The sequence below is a fragment of the Neltuma alba genome, unplaced genomic scaffold, assembly GCF_004799145.2.
Source record: "Neltuma alba isolate B1F8T4 unplaced genomic scaffold, ASM479914v2 tig00010701_pilon, whole genome shotgun sequence".
Classification (NCBI taxonomy): Eukaryota; Viridiplantae; Streptophyta; class Magnoliopsida; order Fabales; family Fabaceae; genus Neltuma; species Neltuma alba.
The window spans coordinates 123,424-140,249 of record NW_021635537.1 but is presented as its reverse complement, the minus strand read 5'-3'; the positions used below and the strand labels follow the sequence as shown (position 1 = coordinate 140,249).

Sequence of the window (16,826 nt, the reverse complement as noted above, 5' to 3'; positions counted from 1 at the left end):
TTTCGCACGCTGAACTGCTCCCGCGAATATATAGATTCGCGACCTTTCGCCACGGCGAACTCCATCTTCGCCGCGGCAAACTAATCCCGAGAGGGATTACTCGCCTGAAAACCTGACTTCGCCACGGCGAACCCCAATCTTCGCCGCGGCGAAAGCTTCCCGAGAGGAAACTCTCGCTCGCCCAGAAAACATTCGCCGTGGCATACCCCTACCTTCGCCGCGGCGAAACCTTCCCGAAAGGGAAGCCGCGCTCACCTGAACAACTTCGCCACGGCGTCCCCTAGACTTCGCCGCGGCCAAACCTTCCCGAGAAGACACTCCCCTCTGAAACTCCCGATGCGCCGCGGCGAACATACCCTGAGAGGGGTACGTTCACCTATTCCTCCAACATACCTCAAATTCAACCCAAACACCCAGATCAAGATTAAATTGCTAATCTATCATCAAAATCAACTCAAAAGAGGCTATTAAAACCTGATAAAACTCAGAATGTTACATCTAACATCCTAAAAAAAATTTTAGGCGTGTCTGACACCAAAAAGATTTTTTGATGCATCTAGCAACAAGATGTAAAAAAAAATATTTCAGAGTAGTGAATGTCTCTAATAAATACTTTAAGGTGCAAGATATACCACAAAATACTTCAAGGTATTGAATGTGCCTGAAAAAAATATTGCAAGTACCAGATACATTTTAACCTTTTTTATTTTGGTCTTTCAAGTTTTAAATCCTAGATTTTGGTTTTCCAAATTTTTTTATTAAATATTGATCCCTATAATAGTATAATTCAATAAAAATATGAATCATTTTATCTCTTGAAGGATCAAAAATTATGGTTTGAAACTTGAGAGGTGAAAACTAAAATGAAGAGAAACTAACCATTTTTAAATCTTCATTTTTATTTAATTTTTATTATCATTATAAAAATTCTTAATTATTATTTATTAAAAGTTCTATTAAAAATTTTAGAATACTTAATTTTATTATTCATAATTATGTTAAAAAATTTTAAATTATTATTTTTCCTTATAATATAACCGTGTACTGTCTCTCTAGTTTTTTTCAATTATAATTATAAATAATTAACTATAGTAGTATTTAATATAATAAAATTTAAAGAAAAATACACGTATACTATATTGAATTATTGACTGATTTATCCCCTATCCCGTTACATCCCTATCTCATGAAGTTTTTTAATACATGTTTCAAACATTATTTTATCCAATTTATATATTTAAACTTTACAAAAATCAATAAATAAATAAGTTTACATAACTAAAAAAACTTACAATTTGATGCCAATTCTCTTAAAAGATTAACTGTTAAAAAATTGATAATATTGTGATCTTCAATACTTTTTTTTTTGTATGAGAAAAATGGATGAGAGATCAAAATTTTAATGAGCTTGTTTTAAAAACCTGATAAAGTGGGACTTGTGAAGGAAGAAAATGAAAGACTTTATGAGAGTGTAGTTTTTCATTTTATTGGTTTCTAACAGACATAGCTTCATAAGTTCTGTGTAAAAATATTATCACTTCTCATTTTGAAATATTTTAAGATTTAGAAGCGCTTACTATATCAATATTATTTACCAACGGTTGACCGTTATTTATTCAGAATTTTAATTTATTTATTAACAAATTTATTCAAAGTAAGATACATTGCAAAGCACTTTGAAAAGTTGTGTATTAAATGATAATTTTGAGGGCCATGAAATGAATGAATTAGGGCTAAAGTATACATTTAACTTTTTGTCTTTAGACAAAGTTTTAATTTGGTTTTTTACCTGTAAAAAAACATATTTTTAGTTTTTTAATCTTAAAATCGTTATTTTTAAATGATAATTTTTTGTGGCAATCATAGTTATTTTAAAAATTAAACTTAATATCTTAGTATTTAAAAATATTTTATCAACATTTAATATCACAATAACATCATTTTTTATTAACAGTTTTAGAATTAAAAAACTAAAAATCTACTTTTTAAAATTAAAAGACTAAATTATGAACTACAAAATTTTGCGCATTAATTTTATAGCAATCATTTAGAATTGATGCTGGAAGTTGATTTTCGATGCTCCAAACTTCGATTAACCTTAAATAAATGCTAAAATATACAAAACCTCCTTAATTTTAGGTCAGTTACATATTACCCCTTATCTTTAAAAGTTTAAATTGAAGACTCTAATGTTTAATGTTTTGATTATCAATCTTCCTGCCTTAACAGTTTTGATCATGTCATTTAAAAGTAACACTTGTCATTTGACCAGTAATTTTAAGTAATTTACACTCTTTTATTTAAAAAGGATTAAATCAAATAAATGTTTTAAATAATTTTTTTGTAATTAAATATTTTATATTTTATAAAGTAATGAAGTATTTCATTTTAAGTATTTAAAAAAATAAAATTACATGTTCAATTGCAAGTGTTGTTTTTTTAAAATCATATAGCACATAATAAAAAAAAATATAAAAAGGTTGACATGACAAAAGTTAATACATGGCAAAAATCATTAACTTTAACAGTAATTTTAACTGTTGGGGTTGATAATCAAAACAGAAAATATTAAAGTTCGTCATTTAAACTTTTAAAGATACGAAAAGTTATGCACAACTGACCCAAAATTCAAGAAAATTTTAGGTATTTTAACCAGATTTAATTTGTAGTTCAAATTAAACTGCAAACTAGATATTATATTAAAAACCAAAGTAGTATATTATTTTCCTTTAATTTAATATAAATTAAGGACAGAAATTGATTATTAACGCAATTCTTTGGTTACATGCTACAAGATGGATAACAATGATTGCTTGGGGGTTAATCCCTTCTTGTGTCCTGTACCTCTTAAATTTGAAAAGTCTAGAGTTCAATTTAAACCGTTCAAATTTTCTGTTCAGCTGCAGCAAACTTCAGAAGCATAGACCAGAGAAAATTAAGGAGGGAACATGTTTTAGCAGAATGCTTTATAACAATCAGTACAGTTTATTTTATACAACAACCCTTCAAAGTTACAACCTTAAAGAAGGGTGACAAGTGAAAGAGACAATTTACACAATTTAACACATCAATTGCTACAAACTAGCTTCTCTATTCTTTCCCACTCCTCTGCCATTGGACAATCTAGATTCAGTTTTGACGGTCTAGACCTCTTTTTTTTTTTTTTAAAGTTCTGACATCCTTGTATGGGAGCATGTATAACAAAGAAAGAAAACCATTTGCCCACTGCCAATTTGGATTTTTTTTTTCTTGGGAAAAAAAGGAGTAGTGAAGTAATTGATGATGATCAATGGCATAAAGGAAGAGTAAAGAAATCAGTTCCCTACACATTCTGCAGAAAGTCACAGACTATAAATAACAAAGCAGAAGTATCCAAAAGCCACGTAAAGCATCACAAACTCACCCAAGAGGAAGAACTGAGTTTTCCAGAGACAAATTCACTCAGATTAAAATCACATAGCATCAAGCATCCGAAAGCCTAGTAACATCATGATCTAGCCAAAATCCAGAATTACGACATTTGACGAGAAGGACACCAAAGACAACAATTTACCTTAGAAGTTGACTGTAGAACCAGCTGAAGAAGCTTTGCTTGGCACCCCTGCACAGCATCATTGAGTAGAAATAGCAGATAAAAACAAGCATGGACTGCTGAGTTTTCTTGCAGTAGTCCAGCTCAGATACATTTGAGTTCACTATTTTCATTTCTGTTCGAGATATCGGCGGTGGTTTTTTGTTCTCGAGGGGAAAAGAAGTAACTCAAAGCAGTACTTTATTTGTAACTTCCTTTCCGTTATTAACTGCTAATGCATTTCTTGTAACATATAATGGCCAGTGAATTTGTAACCAACTAACCCTTACCTCAAAAGCTGGCTTCCTATGGCAACACAAGGGAACCATAGTTCTAACTTCATCTGTCTGGTTCCTACTAAAGAGACAGTCAACATTATAGTAAAATATATATTCTGACCACCAACAATAACATATATGGCTCCTTCCATTTTTCACTCAATGGTCAAACTCTATATAGAACTGCTGTGTTAGAAATCATCATGATGTCCAGACATAGGAAGCTTTACAGGGCAGCTTCCTCTGACCTTTTGATAAACATCATCATCGTGCATGTCAGCAGCTTCAGGAACCTTAATTTATATTTCATAATTGCGTGAAAACACAAAGGAAGGAGAAACTTGCAGCCTACATGTTTCAGAAATACGACATATGCATATCAATCAAATACATGTTAATCCATGTCTTCTCCAATAATGCCAACCATTCTAATAGGCAACCTTACATCTCACATGTTCCCTGCAAATTGTAATGACAGGAAGGTTAGGAAATATTGGGATTTCAAAAATTTAATCCTCCAAAAAGTTTAAGCATCTGAGTTCAAGAGAATAGAAAGAATAATGAGTCAGGAGGGTTCAGGACTGAAACCCTTTGCTTAGAAGAACAAAATCTACGCAAACTTTCGTAGAAACTAATACAAATTTAGTCCTGGCCTGTTAACAACTTGATTGAATGTCATCGTAATGTTACAAAATTGATTGATCAACAAGATGAAACACTTCAACGGGGAGGAGGTATATACTCATGCTCAATTATTGGCGTCGTTCGAGTGCCAGATGCTGTGGGAGCCCTAACATGGCCAACCATTGAAACCTGAAGGGCTTCCTCTTCATATGCCCTCCTCTCCAAAGCTTCCATTCTCGATCTCTTCTTTACTCTAACAAGCATGGCCACCAGAAGCAAACCGAGAAGAAAAGCACCCAGTGCAGCACCAATGGTACTCCCAACCGCCACTTTCCACTGACTAATTCGCTTTTTGAACTGCTCCGGAGGGGATGCAATAACCAAACCAAAATGGCCATGCCTCTTTGCAACACAAACATGTGGTGATGATGGTTTTGCCAATGTCATCCTTCCATCTCCTTCAAAACTCGCGCAGAAGGGTATAATTCCATCTGCATTTGTAAACCTAGTAATGTTGGTAAAATCAATTGTCAGGGGCTTTTCTCCAGCAACAATTCCGAGTTGAAAAGGGTTCATGGAATTTACATCTTCGTCAGCATTGTAAGCTAGGAGACCCACAACTGGCGAAACAAGCTCATATCCAGAGAGATCATAGTTAGCATAATAAATAGCAGACCAGTTATACCCCAAATTCTGCCTTATCAGCAGGACCCTCTCAATACATGGATGCACAACCACACCTGAACCCAGATGGAATTCCTTTAAGTGAGCACCATATCTCCGCAAACTGCCACACCGTAACCTTACTGTATCAACTCTGATGCCAGATAGGTTTGCAGGTAAATTCACCGATTGTATTACGCCTGTTCTGAAGTGTTTGTCCAATGACTTGAACGTGTAATCTCTGATGTAGAGATCAAGAAGATGAGCTGATTTGATACTCTGAGCTTTAGATCCCAGCAATGTTGATGACCCCAAGGTAACTACTATCAAAATCAGAGAAAAGATGGAGTCCATGAGATAAAGAAATGAACCTAGCCCACAACAAACTATCAAACAATGTGTCAAATTAAACGGCTTTTTTGGGTATTCCAAGGCTGCAACATCAAAAGAAGAACCTTGGTTTCTACATATTGAAGGAAAGATACCAAATCATGAGTCATAAGCTCTATTCTTCTATGGCATTGTGGTATCAAAGAAGATTTGAGACTTTAAGGCACTCAACAGATAAGAAAAGTCTGGGTGCGCACCAGATCAAGGAATTAGTTAAAAGGGGCAATGAGGTTTCTTGTGTTGCTCCTGTTGACTAGCTGTTCCTTTCAAAAGGATAGTTTGTGGTTGTAGAGGAGGCATCAAACATCAAAAAGTGAATGAAAAGAAGAAAAAACTGAAGCTTAAAGACAAGGGCAAGAACCTTTTTCATAACCTCCCACCGAAGGGAAAAAATTGAGACGGCAAAAGGGCTCGTTGCTCCATAAAGAACAATGAGGTGGAAGAAATGATTCTGGAGTGTGGACTGATGATGACACGTCATGGTGAAAGAAGAGTGAAAAAGAAAAGGGAAAGAGCTTAAGCGTGCTGGGGGAAAATATGAAAGAAAGAAAGAAAGCATACTTTTCAATGGGGTCCAATATACTAATTGTGTTTGTCATGTTAGGTCAATTACAATATGTCTCCCACTTGAAGCACTCATAAGAGGGTCATGTTGGTTACCAGCATGCATGACTTTCCCTTTTGTTACACCAAAATTAAAAAAAGAAAACGATAATTGATTAAGAAATACATCAAAGACAATAACTTTACCTTAAAAGTCACACATTGGAATGGAAACTTCCGACATCACATCATCGACCATAAACGGCGAAAGACAATGCATGGAGCTGTCTTCAGAGTCGAAAGTAACTAGGTAAGCTCTTCTCTTCTTATTCTGATTTGATTTTTTTAACCCATCAAGCTTAAGTAGCGAAATCAAAAGGGGCCGAACAGTTCGTCTTCATCAAACCGCGAAAGTTGATCACTTGAAATGCTAAAAGAGTTAATGAGAACATGAGGGTCAACAATGTCTGCGAAATTTTCCCAAAAAATCGAGAAGAAAGTGTTATTTGAAGTACTCTTTGGAGGTCATCGGTATTGGCGGGTTCCCGGGGGGGGGCACCCCTAGAACGCCTGTCGTTTTTAGTTTTTACCGAAAGATTCTTTTTTAGTGATGTTTTCCCTCGCCTAAACACAGAAAAGTACAAATTAATATAAGAAAAGGGGGAATCTCCAAACCAAAAAAAAAAAACTTTTAATTTTAAAATTTTAAATCAATCTTATTTACTATATTTTAATAATAATTGATAACATTTAAAAAGCAAATAACTAAATATTTTTACCATCATACTGATTTTAGGTTTTAAAATTTTTCCATAAATAAGATCTAATTAATTAATTTATCAACAAATTCAAGATTGATAAAACCCTTTTTTTTTTACCAAAGATTGATAAAACTGATAAAATTAATTTTTGCCATCAAATTAGTTATTTATTATTATATAAGAATGTGTGTCATTTTAGGTAAAATAATTATATTCTAATGAAACTATTAAATACGTGAAATAAAAAAGGTAAAAAACTATAAAAATAATTTGGATAATATGAATATACTAGCTCTTGTCCTTAATTTAAAACTCAGATAACTAATTTGAATATATTAAAAAAATTACTAAATTATTTAATTATAGCATATGTTATATAATCTCTTTAAAATACTTAAGTAAATCAATAGATCATATTACAATTTATAAGTGAGGCAAATTACTCTCAATAAAACTAATTAGCTAAAAGCTGGCAAAAAAATTAATTAGTGAGAAGAGTTTGGTTAATTAGAAAGAGATATTGTCTTCGATCCTTAATACAAGATCTTGTTTGATTTTTATTTTGATCTTAAACACAAGACCCCAATCCATTTTGTCTCTTATATTTATGCATTTTTTCTCAAAGTAGTCCTTCTAATAATGTTAGTTCTAGCCTATACACTTGATTAGTAAGGATATTTTAGGAAAGACAACACTTGTTTATTACAAATAACTAACTTAACTTCTTTCCTTAATCTCTTCAAATTAATTGACTAGCTCTTATAATTAGCACTGGAGATAGTATTAGGTGAAAAAAATTAATATATTGAAAAAAAACTACTCCCTCCTCTCTTTTTTAGTTTTTGCAAGAGTCAAATTTTTGAATGGGGGTATTTGGATAAAACCAAACCATGGTCTAAAAATAGATTTTTTGGAGAATAGATTTTATGAAAAATGGATTTTGTGAAAACGTAATTTTGACAAAATGAAAGTGTTTGGATAGTTGTTATTAGAAGCACTTTTTATATGTACAAATTACTAAAAAAGGCATAAGTTAATATAATAATTACATAAAAGATAGATTTTATAATATATTTTAATTTGAAGAAATAAAATTATTAATAATATATTTTTTACTAACATAATTAATAATATATAAGATAATGTAATTAATAAATAATTAATATGTGTATATATATTTATAAAATATAAGATTAAATATGTTTATAAAAAATAATTAAGAGGTGTTAAAGTCATATTATCATTGAGATATATTCTGACATGCACAATCACACTCTCCAATTTAAGCCAAAAGCAAAATAAATTCACTTTTTTTCTGAAACCATGGTTTTGAATCCAAAATCATGTTTTGGCCCAAAATCATAGTTTGTTAATTTTTCCCCCCTGTTTGGCAAATCTAGGACTCAAATTATGGTTTGGGTCCCAAAACCATGGTTTTTAATGTTACCCAAACAGACCCTTTAGTCCGATCCGTTTTACAAGATATGATCCGTGGTTGTTTGAAGATTAAATGTATTTTAACCAATTTTAGTTTTAATTACTTGCATTATATTTTTCTAATACATCTCCTTTCGTCTTTTTTCTCATTATTCCTCATCCTTGCTTCACCTTTTTATACTTGGACATGTTTGAAAAAAAAAGTACATCTTTTACATAAATATTACCTCCGTCTTTAATTATAAGACCTTGTTTGTAAATTACAAACAAGATCTTAAGGACCAAAAGTAATAATAATTATGTTAACAGATTTATTAAACCACACAATTTGAAAGGAATATGTTACAAAACACGTTGATAGTCATAGGAGAATAATTCATATGGTAATTTAGAACAACTACACTTTACAAGTCTAATAAATATCTAAGACGACATCAAGTCTAGCTGAAGAAATTAATCTTTCACAATATAATGAACTAAAATTTAAATTTTTGTTGAGAGATGTGTCTATATCCAATGCTCGTGTTTCAAATAAGATTACTTTTAATGAGAAAATATTATACATCGGGAAAAAAACTAAGACTATGCTGGGTAAATTGAAAAGAGCCTATCTCCATAAAGAATAGTCCAATTAGTAGAGACGTGATTCATACCCTACCAAATCATGAGCTCGGATCTCAATACTTATCTTAATATCTTATTAAAGGGCGGTGCCTAAGCATCTAATCCATGTGGAAGCTTTTGAGACGTTAAGGCATGTCTGCCCTTCATAAGTCCATAAAATAGAATTTATTTACGATTTTTTTTTGGGGGGGGGAGAGGGGAAAAGCAAAAATAATAATTAAAAAAAGCTTAATTATGAATAATTTGATATCACTCTCTCCTCGGTCGCTGACTTGTAATGCAGAGCCAAAAAAGAATTATGTGCTACGAAAATTTGAAGCCTGATTAAGAAAAGGCCTATAATGACAGACTTTAGTTGGCCTTTAGCAAGACAATTTTCTTGGAATTTGTTTTAAATTAGGGGTAGGTGCTAATAACTTAAGATTACAAATGAAACGGAACCTACAACTATTCGCTTATTGCGAATAATTTATACTACTAAATTACTACCTGTAGTCCTAAATATAAGAATTAGTTGACTAATTTGAATAAATTAAGAAAACAAATTAAGTTGTTGTCCTTCCTAAAATATCCTTGCTAATCAAGTGTAATAGCTAAAGCTACTATTATTAGAAGGACAACTTTAAAAAAATATAAATATGAAAAACAAAGTAGATTGAAATCTTATATTTAGGATCAAAATAAAAATCAAACAAAATCTTATATTAAACGCTAGAGGTAGTACAAGATTATTGACATTTTGTTAAAACTTTAATTAAAGAGTTTAAAGAATTTATCAACCCCATGTTGCATATAGAATGACTATTTATTATAACTAAGTATGATGATTCCAATAAGCATAATTATTAGCATCTCTAAACAAATAAGCAAAAGTAAGTTCCTAGTTGTATAATCAACTCTCTTATTTTAATGTTGATAATGATGAGTGGGTGAGAAGAAAACGAGAGAAAACAATTACTATGCAGTAATAGAATAGAATAAACGTTCGAAAGTACACTTGGTATGGATATTTTAATTATAGTATAGAAGTTTTAAGATATCAAAAGATAAAATCATCTTAGAAGGTATTTAAGGGGTGTTTGGATGGCAACCAAATCATGGTTTTATAAGTGTTTTTACGGTTTACAAAGTAAATATATGGAGGAGTTTACCTCATTTTGTAGAAAAGTGCTTCTGAGAAACACTTTTTGCGGTTGCCAAACATCCCCTTAGTCAGTTTAAAAAACTCTTCTTACTCACTTATTTTGTATGCTGTAAAATCATTTTTAAAATTATGATTTGAAAAGTATTTGGTATAATCTAAAAACACTTTTAAAAAGTACTTTTAAATAAGTCAAGACAAAACTTCTCCTACATACTTACTTTGTATACTATAAGATTGTTAAATTATGGTTTGGTTTACATCTAAACACCCTTTTAGTTTCCACCCAAACACTCTATTAATTGAAAATGATATAAAACCTGTTTGGAATAACCTGTAAGTAACTTTTTAATTATAATTTTTAAAATATGAGATAAGCAAGTAAAATAAGTTTTGTCTTAATTTATTTAAAACGTGTTTATAAGTTTTTTTTTCCAAATAAGCCCATAAAGTTGTCTTGTTAAAGAAAAACAAATCGCTCGTCTTTTTCTTCTTTTAACGCCAATTCCATACTCTTTGCCCTTTGGCAGTTGGCACAATGGTGACGACGTGTACGATTGTTGGGGGCATAGGCTTGGACAGAGACCATGTTTGGTAGGCTTCAAAAATAAAAACAACGGGCTTTGATTGCTAGTGGGCACTGATCGGCTTTAAGCTAGTTCATGTGGAAAAGAGGAAGGTGGGTATGGGCCGAAAATAGGGTTCAAAGTTAAGGGTATTTTAGTCACAAAGGATGGCTCACCAGTCAAAGTACAAAATCTGCAGCAAAGGCTTGATACAAATTTTTCCTTAAAAAAATGGGAAAAAATGTTGAAAATAAAAAAACTGTCAATAGAAATCCATTACAATATTAGCAAGGGTTTTAACAACAAAGCCAATTACAACAATTTTTGTGAATGGATCCCTATATATAATTTTTCAATTTTTTAAAGTTTTTTTTTGCGATTTTTTTAATTTTTTTGGCTTCAAGCTTGATACATGGACAGAGGAAATAAATAAATAGAACAACTAATACAGTGAGACTAACTAATGATTAATTGAGTGAAAAATAAAAAAACAAAACTAAAAAGTTTAGAAAGATTATTAACATTTCCTATAAATAAAAATATTCTTCTAATAAAAATTTCTTATGCATAGGATCGGAAAAATATATAAATATGCTCTCATGTGTGATTTGAGAACATGTACTCTCAACTTAATGGTTTTGTCAAAGATGGTTTCATGGAGACATGTTGTAGTTGTTTTTTAAATCTCTAATCTTTTTTTATGTTTTTTTTTATAAAAAGACAATTTGATTCAACATAAGTAAAATGATTACATAAAAAGGCTAACTAGTTATATCCAGTCAATTTGAACGAAACCCAAATGAACCAAATGTGAAGACCGGTCTAGAACATCTAAAACATGAAAATAGCAAACAAAGCAACCAACAAACAAAACCCAAACAGTCAAACAGAAAACAAATTTAAAAAAAAAAAAGTGCAACGACACATCCTGTAATAGCAACCTCATGATGCAAAGTCAGCAAAAATCTCCTATTTATGTTTTTTTGTTTCTCTTCTGAGAAAGTCCAAAAAAAAACTATTTGAATTTTAAAATCTCAAATCAATCTTATTTCTTATACTTTAATATCAATTAACTATACTTGAAAAGAAGATAACAATATATTGTTGTAGAAATTTTTGATTTGGAATTTGGAAATTTAGGTGTTATTTTCATTTCTTCAGAATTTTCCCTTTCTTTTTCATGTTTTTCTCATGCCGAATAAAAGTCAAACAAAATTTTATACTACCTCCGGTCCTTAATATAAGACCCTATTTGACTTTTTGTTTGGTCCTAATTATAAGACCCCAATCCATTTTATCTCTCATATTTATGCATTTTTTTTCAAGATAATCCTTCTAACAATAATAGTTCTAGCCAATACACTTAATTAGCAAGGATATTTTAAGAATGACAACACTTATTTATTACAAATAACTAACTTAATTTACTTTCTTAATCTTCTCAAATAAGTCAACTGGGTCTTATAATTAGGACCGGAGGTAGTATTTAGTATCGGAAATAGTGTGTCATAGGATGTGCCCGTGAGGTGGTTGGGATCTCCCTCAAAATAAATATCAACGAACTTCCACAAGATTCTACCAAATGCTTCTCGTTGTTGTCAACCAAAGCACAAAATGGAGAAGAAAACTGCACCAACTGCAGCGATGAACAGTCAATCCCAGAAATGGTTCCCCATCTATACACAGCGCATAGAGCTGACCCTTATGAATAATCATGTCATCATAATAGAAGGTCTCACCATTTATGATCAACAAATTTGGGAAATCCTATTTTTTCATTCCGGTGTACTGAAAAGAACACGCAGTTCTCTATCTTGGTACGAGCCAAACCGGGGACCGCTAATACTTTCCCACTCTCATGGAAATGAAACCTTTGACCAGAACCATGTAAAGAGATAGAACATGTTTTCATAAGTTCAGTGAACAGAAATTAAAGTTCAACAAATTCAGGACCTTAGGGAAAGAGTCTGAAGAGTACCTCGTATCAGAGCCCAAGAGTCTATCGATTGTAAAAAAGTTTAAGGTGTTTGGTAATCCAAAAAAATACTTTTGAAAAATATTTTTTTTCCGCAAACCGACACAAACTCTTTTATATATTTACTTCACATATTGTAAAAATATTTTTAAAACTATAGTTTTGTTTCTACTTAAACACTCCTAAAAAGAGGAATTCGGGTGCATTTGGATTCTTCATACTTGATCAACTAGGCTTTGGAGACGAGAGAGGAGTGCCTGCGGCCCTCCTTGCTTCTCCCTCATTTTTCCTTCCTTCTCAAATATCTTTTTCTTGTTTCTTTTGATTATTAGATTCTAGATTCAACGAATGACATTTTGATATCTTATAGGTAAAAAAACGGAGCTGTTTTCAATTATTTTTTTTATGATGTTTCAAAGATTTACATAAAAATCTGTGCTGTTTAGAGTATTTTTTTTCTTCCAAAATTCTTTGAAAAATCATAAAAAATTGAAAACAGCTCCATTTTTCGCTCATAAGACATTAATATGTCATTCATTGAATGTAGAATCTAGTAATCAAAAGAAACAAGAAAAAAATATTTGGAAAGGAAGAGAAAATGATGGGAAAGCAGTGAGGGCAGCAGGGAGGGGGCAGCAGACACCCTCTCCCGAGACGAGAGAGAAGAACTTAGAAGGGTTATAGCGTGATCAGAAGTTTCGAGTCGATAAATTGTGGAGCAGGTGAGGGGGCGTTTGCCAAAATGGGTGGTGATTCTTCCTGGGAACCTGGAAGAAATTGTACAGGAGGGAAAATCAGACCAATCTACACTCTCGTTCAGAAGACCTCCATGACTCGCAGATAGAGCGAAATCGGAGAACATCAATTTTACGTATCATCCGCCGTAGTTGCGGGGGAAGATCAGACCAATCTACACTCTCATCCATCGAAATTTCAGCAGCTGAATTGGATTCTCACACTCTCTGCTTGCGTTGCATCTGCTCTAAAGGATGATTCTCACAGACAGAGGCGCACACAGTTCTAAAATTATGCATACATATTTTTAACATGATGTTGTTACAATTACAATCTAATCCCATCAGAAGTTGCTGCGTAACTGTGTAACTGTCTTTTATATATATATATATATATATATATATATATATATATATATATTGGCCTGAGTCTCCTTATATTTCAAATGTCATCGTATCCATTAGTTGAAGAAGACTTTTTTTTTTTCCCTTATATTTGATGAGTATAGTCAAATACTAAACATGAACATTCTTTTTGGTGAAGATTATATTCAAATTTCACTTCGTCAGTCAGTCATAATAATGTGAGAAACTAACTCTTTTTATTAAAATAATTCCCATTATTGAGAATATCTTTTTTTTTAATGTGTGTAAATGTCTAGTAATGTTTAGTGTAATTTAATTTAAGGTGGTAACAAGAATAAAATGGAAATTATAATTTTTTGAATAAGTATGTTTCTATTTATAAGTTACCACTTGGAAATGTCTAAATATTTAATTTATTTTTTTATTTTTTCTAGACATTCTTTCTTATCTCTTTTTTTCATTCATTTTCTTCCATCCGCCTTTTTCATAACTAAGGGTGGTTTTGAAAAATAACTTGTATATTTTACATTTGTTACTTTTAAGCAATTTTAACTAACTTTTTTATCTTTATAATTTAATTAGTTATATGTTATAAAAAAAAGGATGGAGTAATTTTATTCCAAATAATATTTATACTATCTCCAGCTCTTAATATAAGACATCGTTTGACTTTTATTTTGGTTCTAAATATAAGAACATAATCCATTTTGTCTTTTATATTTATCTATTTTTTCTCAACATAGTTTTTCTAATAATGATAATTCTAGCTATTAAACTTGTTAATAAGAATATGTTAGGAAGATAATACATATTTATTACAAATAACTAAATTAATTTATTTTCTTAATTTACTCAATAATTAACTAACTCTTATATTTAGAATCGGAGGTTGTATAATCTTAGAACTTTTAAACATGTTAGCACATATTTTTATTCACATAACTACATAGGAGGCTTTAAAAGTGACCCATATTTGTAACATACTATAAAAAAAATTATAATTCTAAAAAATTGTTAACAATTTTAAAAATAAAAAATTTCAATTAAAACAATATTTTATTTTTTTTTTAAAAAGCCCCACCCCATCTTTTTTCACCGGCAGCAGAAAAAGGAGGGGGTGATTAATGAAGAAAAAACAAAAAGGGGAGGGCAATTGAAAAAGGAGGAGGTAATAAATGAAGAAGAAACAAAAAAGGGAGGGCAATTGAAAAAGGAGGGGGTAATAAATGAAGAAGAAACAAAAAAAAAAGAAGGGTGGGTGAAGAAGGGAATAGGATGAGATATAGGCAGTAGAAAATTGAGAAAGGGAATTAAATGCGAGAATACTAAATACCTACAACTTTTGTCTTCCTTTCATTACGTGTGAGAAGTAGAGAAAGAGAAAGCCAGAGGCAGAGAGGAAAAGAAAGCGAGTGAGTTGAGTTACAGAGGATATGACAGTTTTAGCGATCATTTAGGTACACAAGTATACTCTTTTTTTATCAAATTTTTGTTATAAATGTTTTCTTTATATTATCAATTTCATTATAATATTTAGAAAAAATGTTATTGTTTGAGTATAGAGTAAATATAGAGTTTTAATATTATATGACCGTAGAAATTTAAAGATATATTATTAAAAAATTTTAATCATTTTATATTTGTTTAATGATCATTTTGATAGTTTTAAATTAAAATTTTAGTTAAAAAATTTATTATTCAAAACATATAATATGTTTTTACTGATTAAATTTAAGTTAAATAATTTATTTAGATTATTTAATATATTATTAAGATTTTAATCAGTTTGAATATTAAATAGGTTAAATATATATTTTTGAAATAATTTTTGAAGGTTTGAAAAATTGTAAATTAAGAATTTTATGAAGTTAGTTAAAGTTATAGTTTATTTATAATTCAAAAGAGTTGTTTGGTTTGACAAAAATTTTAAATAAGACTATAATAAATAATTGAGATTTGAATATAAAAAATATTTAGATTTTTGGGTAATAAAAATATATTTACTTATGTTATTAAATTTAAATAGTCTTATGAAAATTTTATTGTCAAAATAATATTGTATCTATTATAAATAGCTAAATTTGGATGAGTTAATATATTTTTATAATTTTAGTTTAGAGGGTAGTCTTAGAATTTTAGAGTAGTTTTAATAATATTTTTGAGTTTTATATTAACAAATATTTATGTATAATTTTGGCAGAATCTTGAGAATTTTGAAATAATCATTCTATGATTATTTGTAAGCTAAAGGATAACAGATAACGCTGGAAATTCTTTCATGTACATGTGAATTGTGTATGATTATATTATGGATTTACTAATTTTCATATCCTACTTAAATATAATATTATGATTTTTTTAAATAAATGTTTTAATGTGTTGCTTTAATTTGTTAAAATTTATCGCTATCAATTATGATCAATATTTAAATATATTGATAGTTATTAAAAGAAATTTAATTTATTGCTATTTTATTTTTAATAATTTATTTGAGGACGTATTTCTGATCATTATTTGCATATAACATATACATTGTTGGGCTAAGGATACAAAGAGATTTGTAGGGATATAAATTACCATGTGGTATGTCATCACTCAGTGCATAGTGGATAGCACTTGTTAGGACCCCTTCTTCCATATTTTCCTTTGGCCGAGAATTCACTAGAGCTGTGAGACTTGTGATACTTCCTTATTTTATTTGCAAAGGCAGGGAGCCATAGTTTGAACTTGAGCTTTATATCTTTGACCAGATATATCTCCAGTATCAGTGATCTTGGAATAATTCAGTAAAATGGATTAGTTCCTATTGGACTATATGTTAGCCTATAGCTCTAGTCAGCGGTATAAAGGTGAACAACGATATAAGGGAGGCTGCATATTGCATTATTTTTGATATATTAGGAAAATGATGTTGGTATATTGTTGAATTAAAAATGAAATTGAGTTGAATGTATAAAATCCATAATTTTCATACATAAATATATACACACATATAAACGGATTTTTGTTTGTCATATATGGTTTGCTTGTATAGGTTAGAATTTCAGTAGTTATTGAGACGTTTGATCTTATCCCTTATATTGACATTTTCAGGTGAAGGATCTGGTAGGAATTAAAGGAAGGCACCGATAGAGTAAGCTGTGAAAGCTTCTA

General features: G+C 30.4%; 1 protein-coding gene across 1 annotated transcript; it reads right to left on the bottom strand.

The window, feature by feature from the left end:
• Positions 1 to 3,303: 3,303 nt before the first annotated feature.
• LOC114758474 (uncharacterized) lies at positions 3,304 to 5,804 on the bottom strand. Its single transcript, XM_028947525.1, has 2 exons — positions 3,554 to 5,804; positions 3,304 to 3,331 (listed from the first exon to the last, which is right to left on the bottom strand). The coding sequence occupies exon 1, from the start codon at positions 5,488 to 5,490 to the stop codon at positions 4,570 to 4,572; it is 921 nt and encodes a 306-aa protein (XP_028803358.1). The 5' UTR covers positions 5,491 to 5,804; the 3' UTR covers positions 3,304 to 3,331; positions 3,554 to 4,569.
• Positions 5,805 to 16,826: the final 11,022 nt, after the last annotated feature.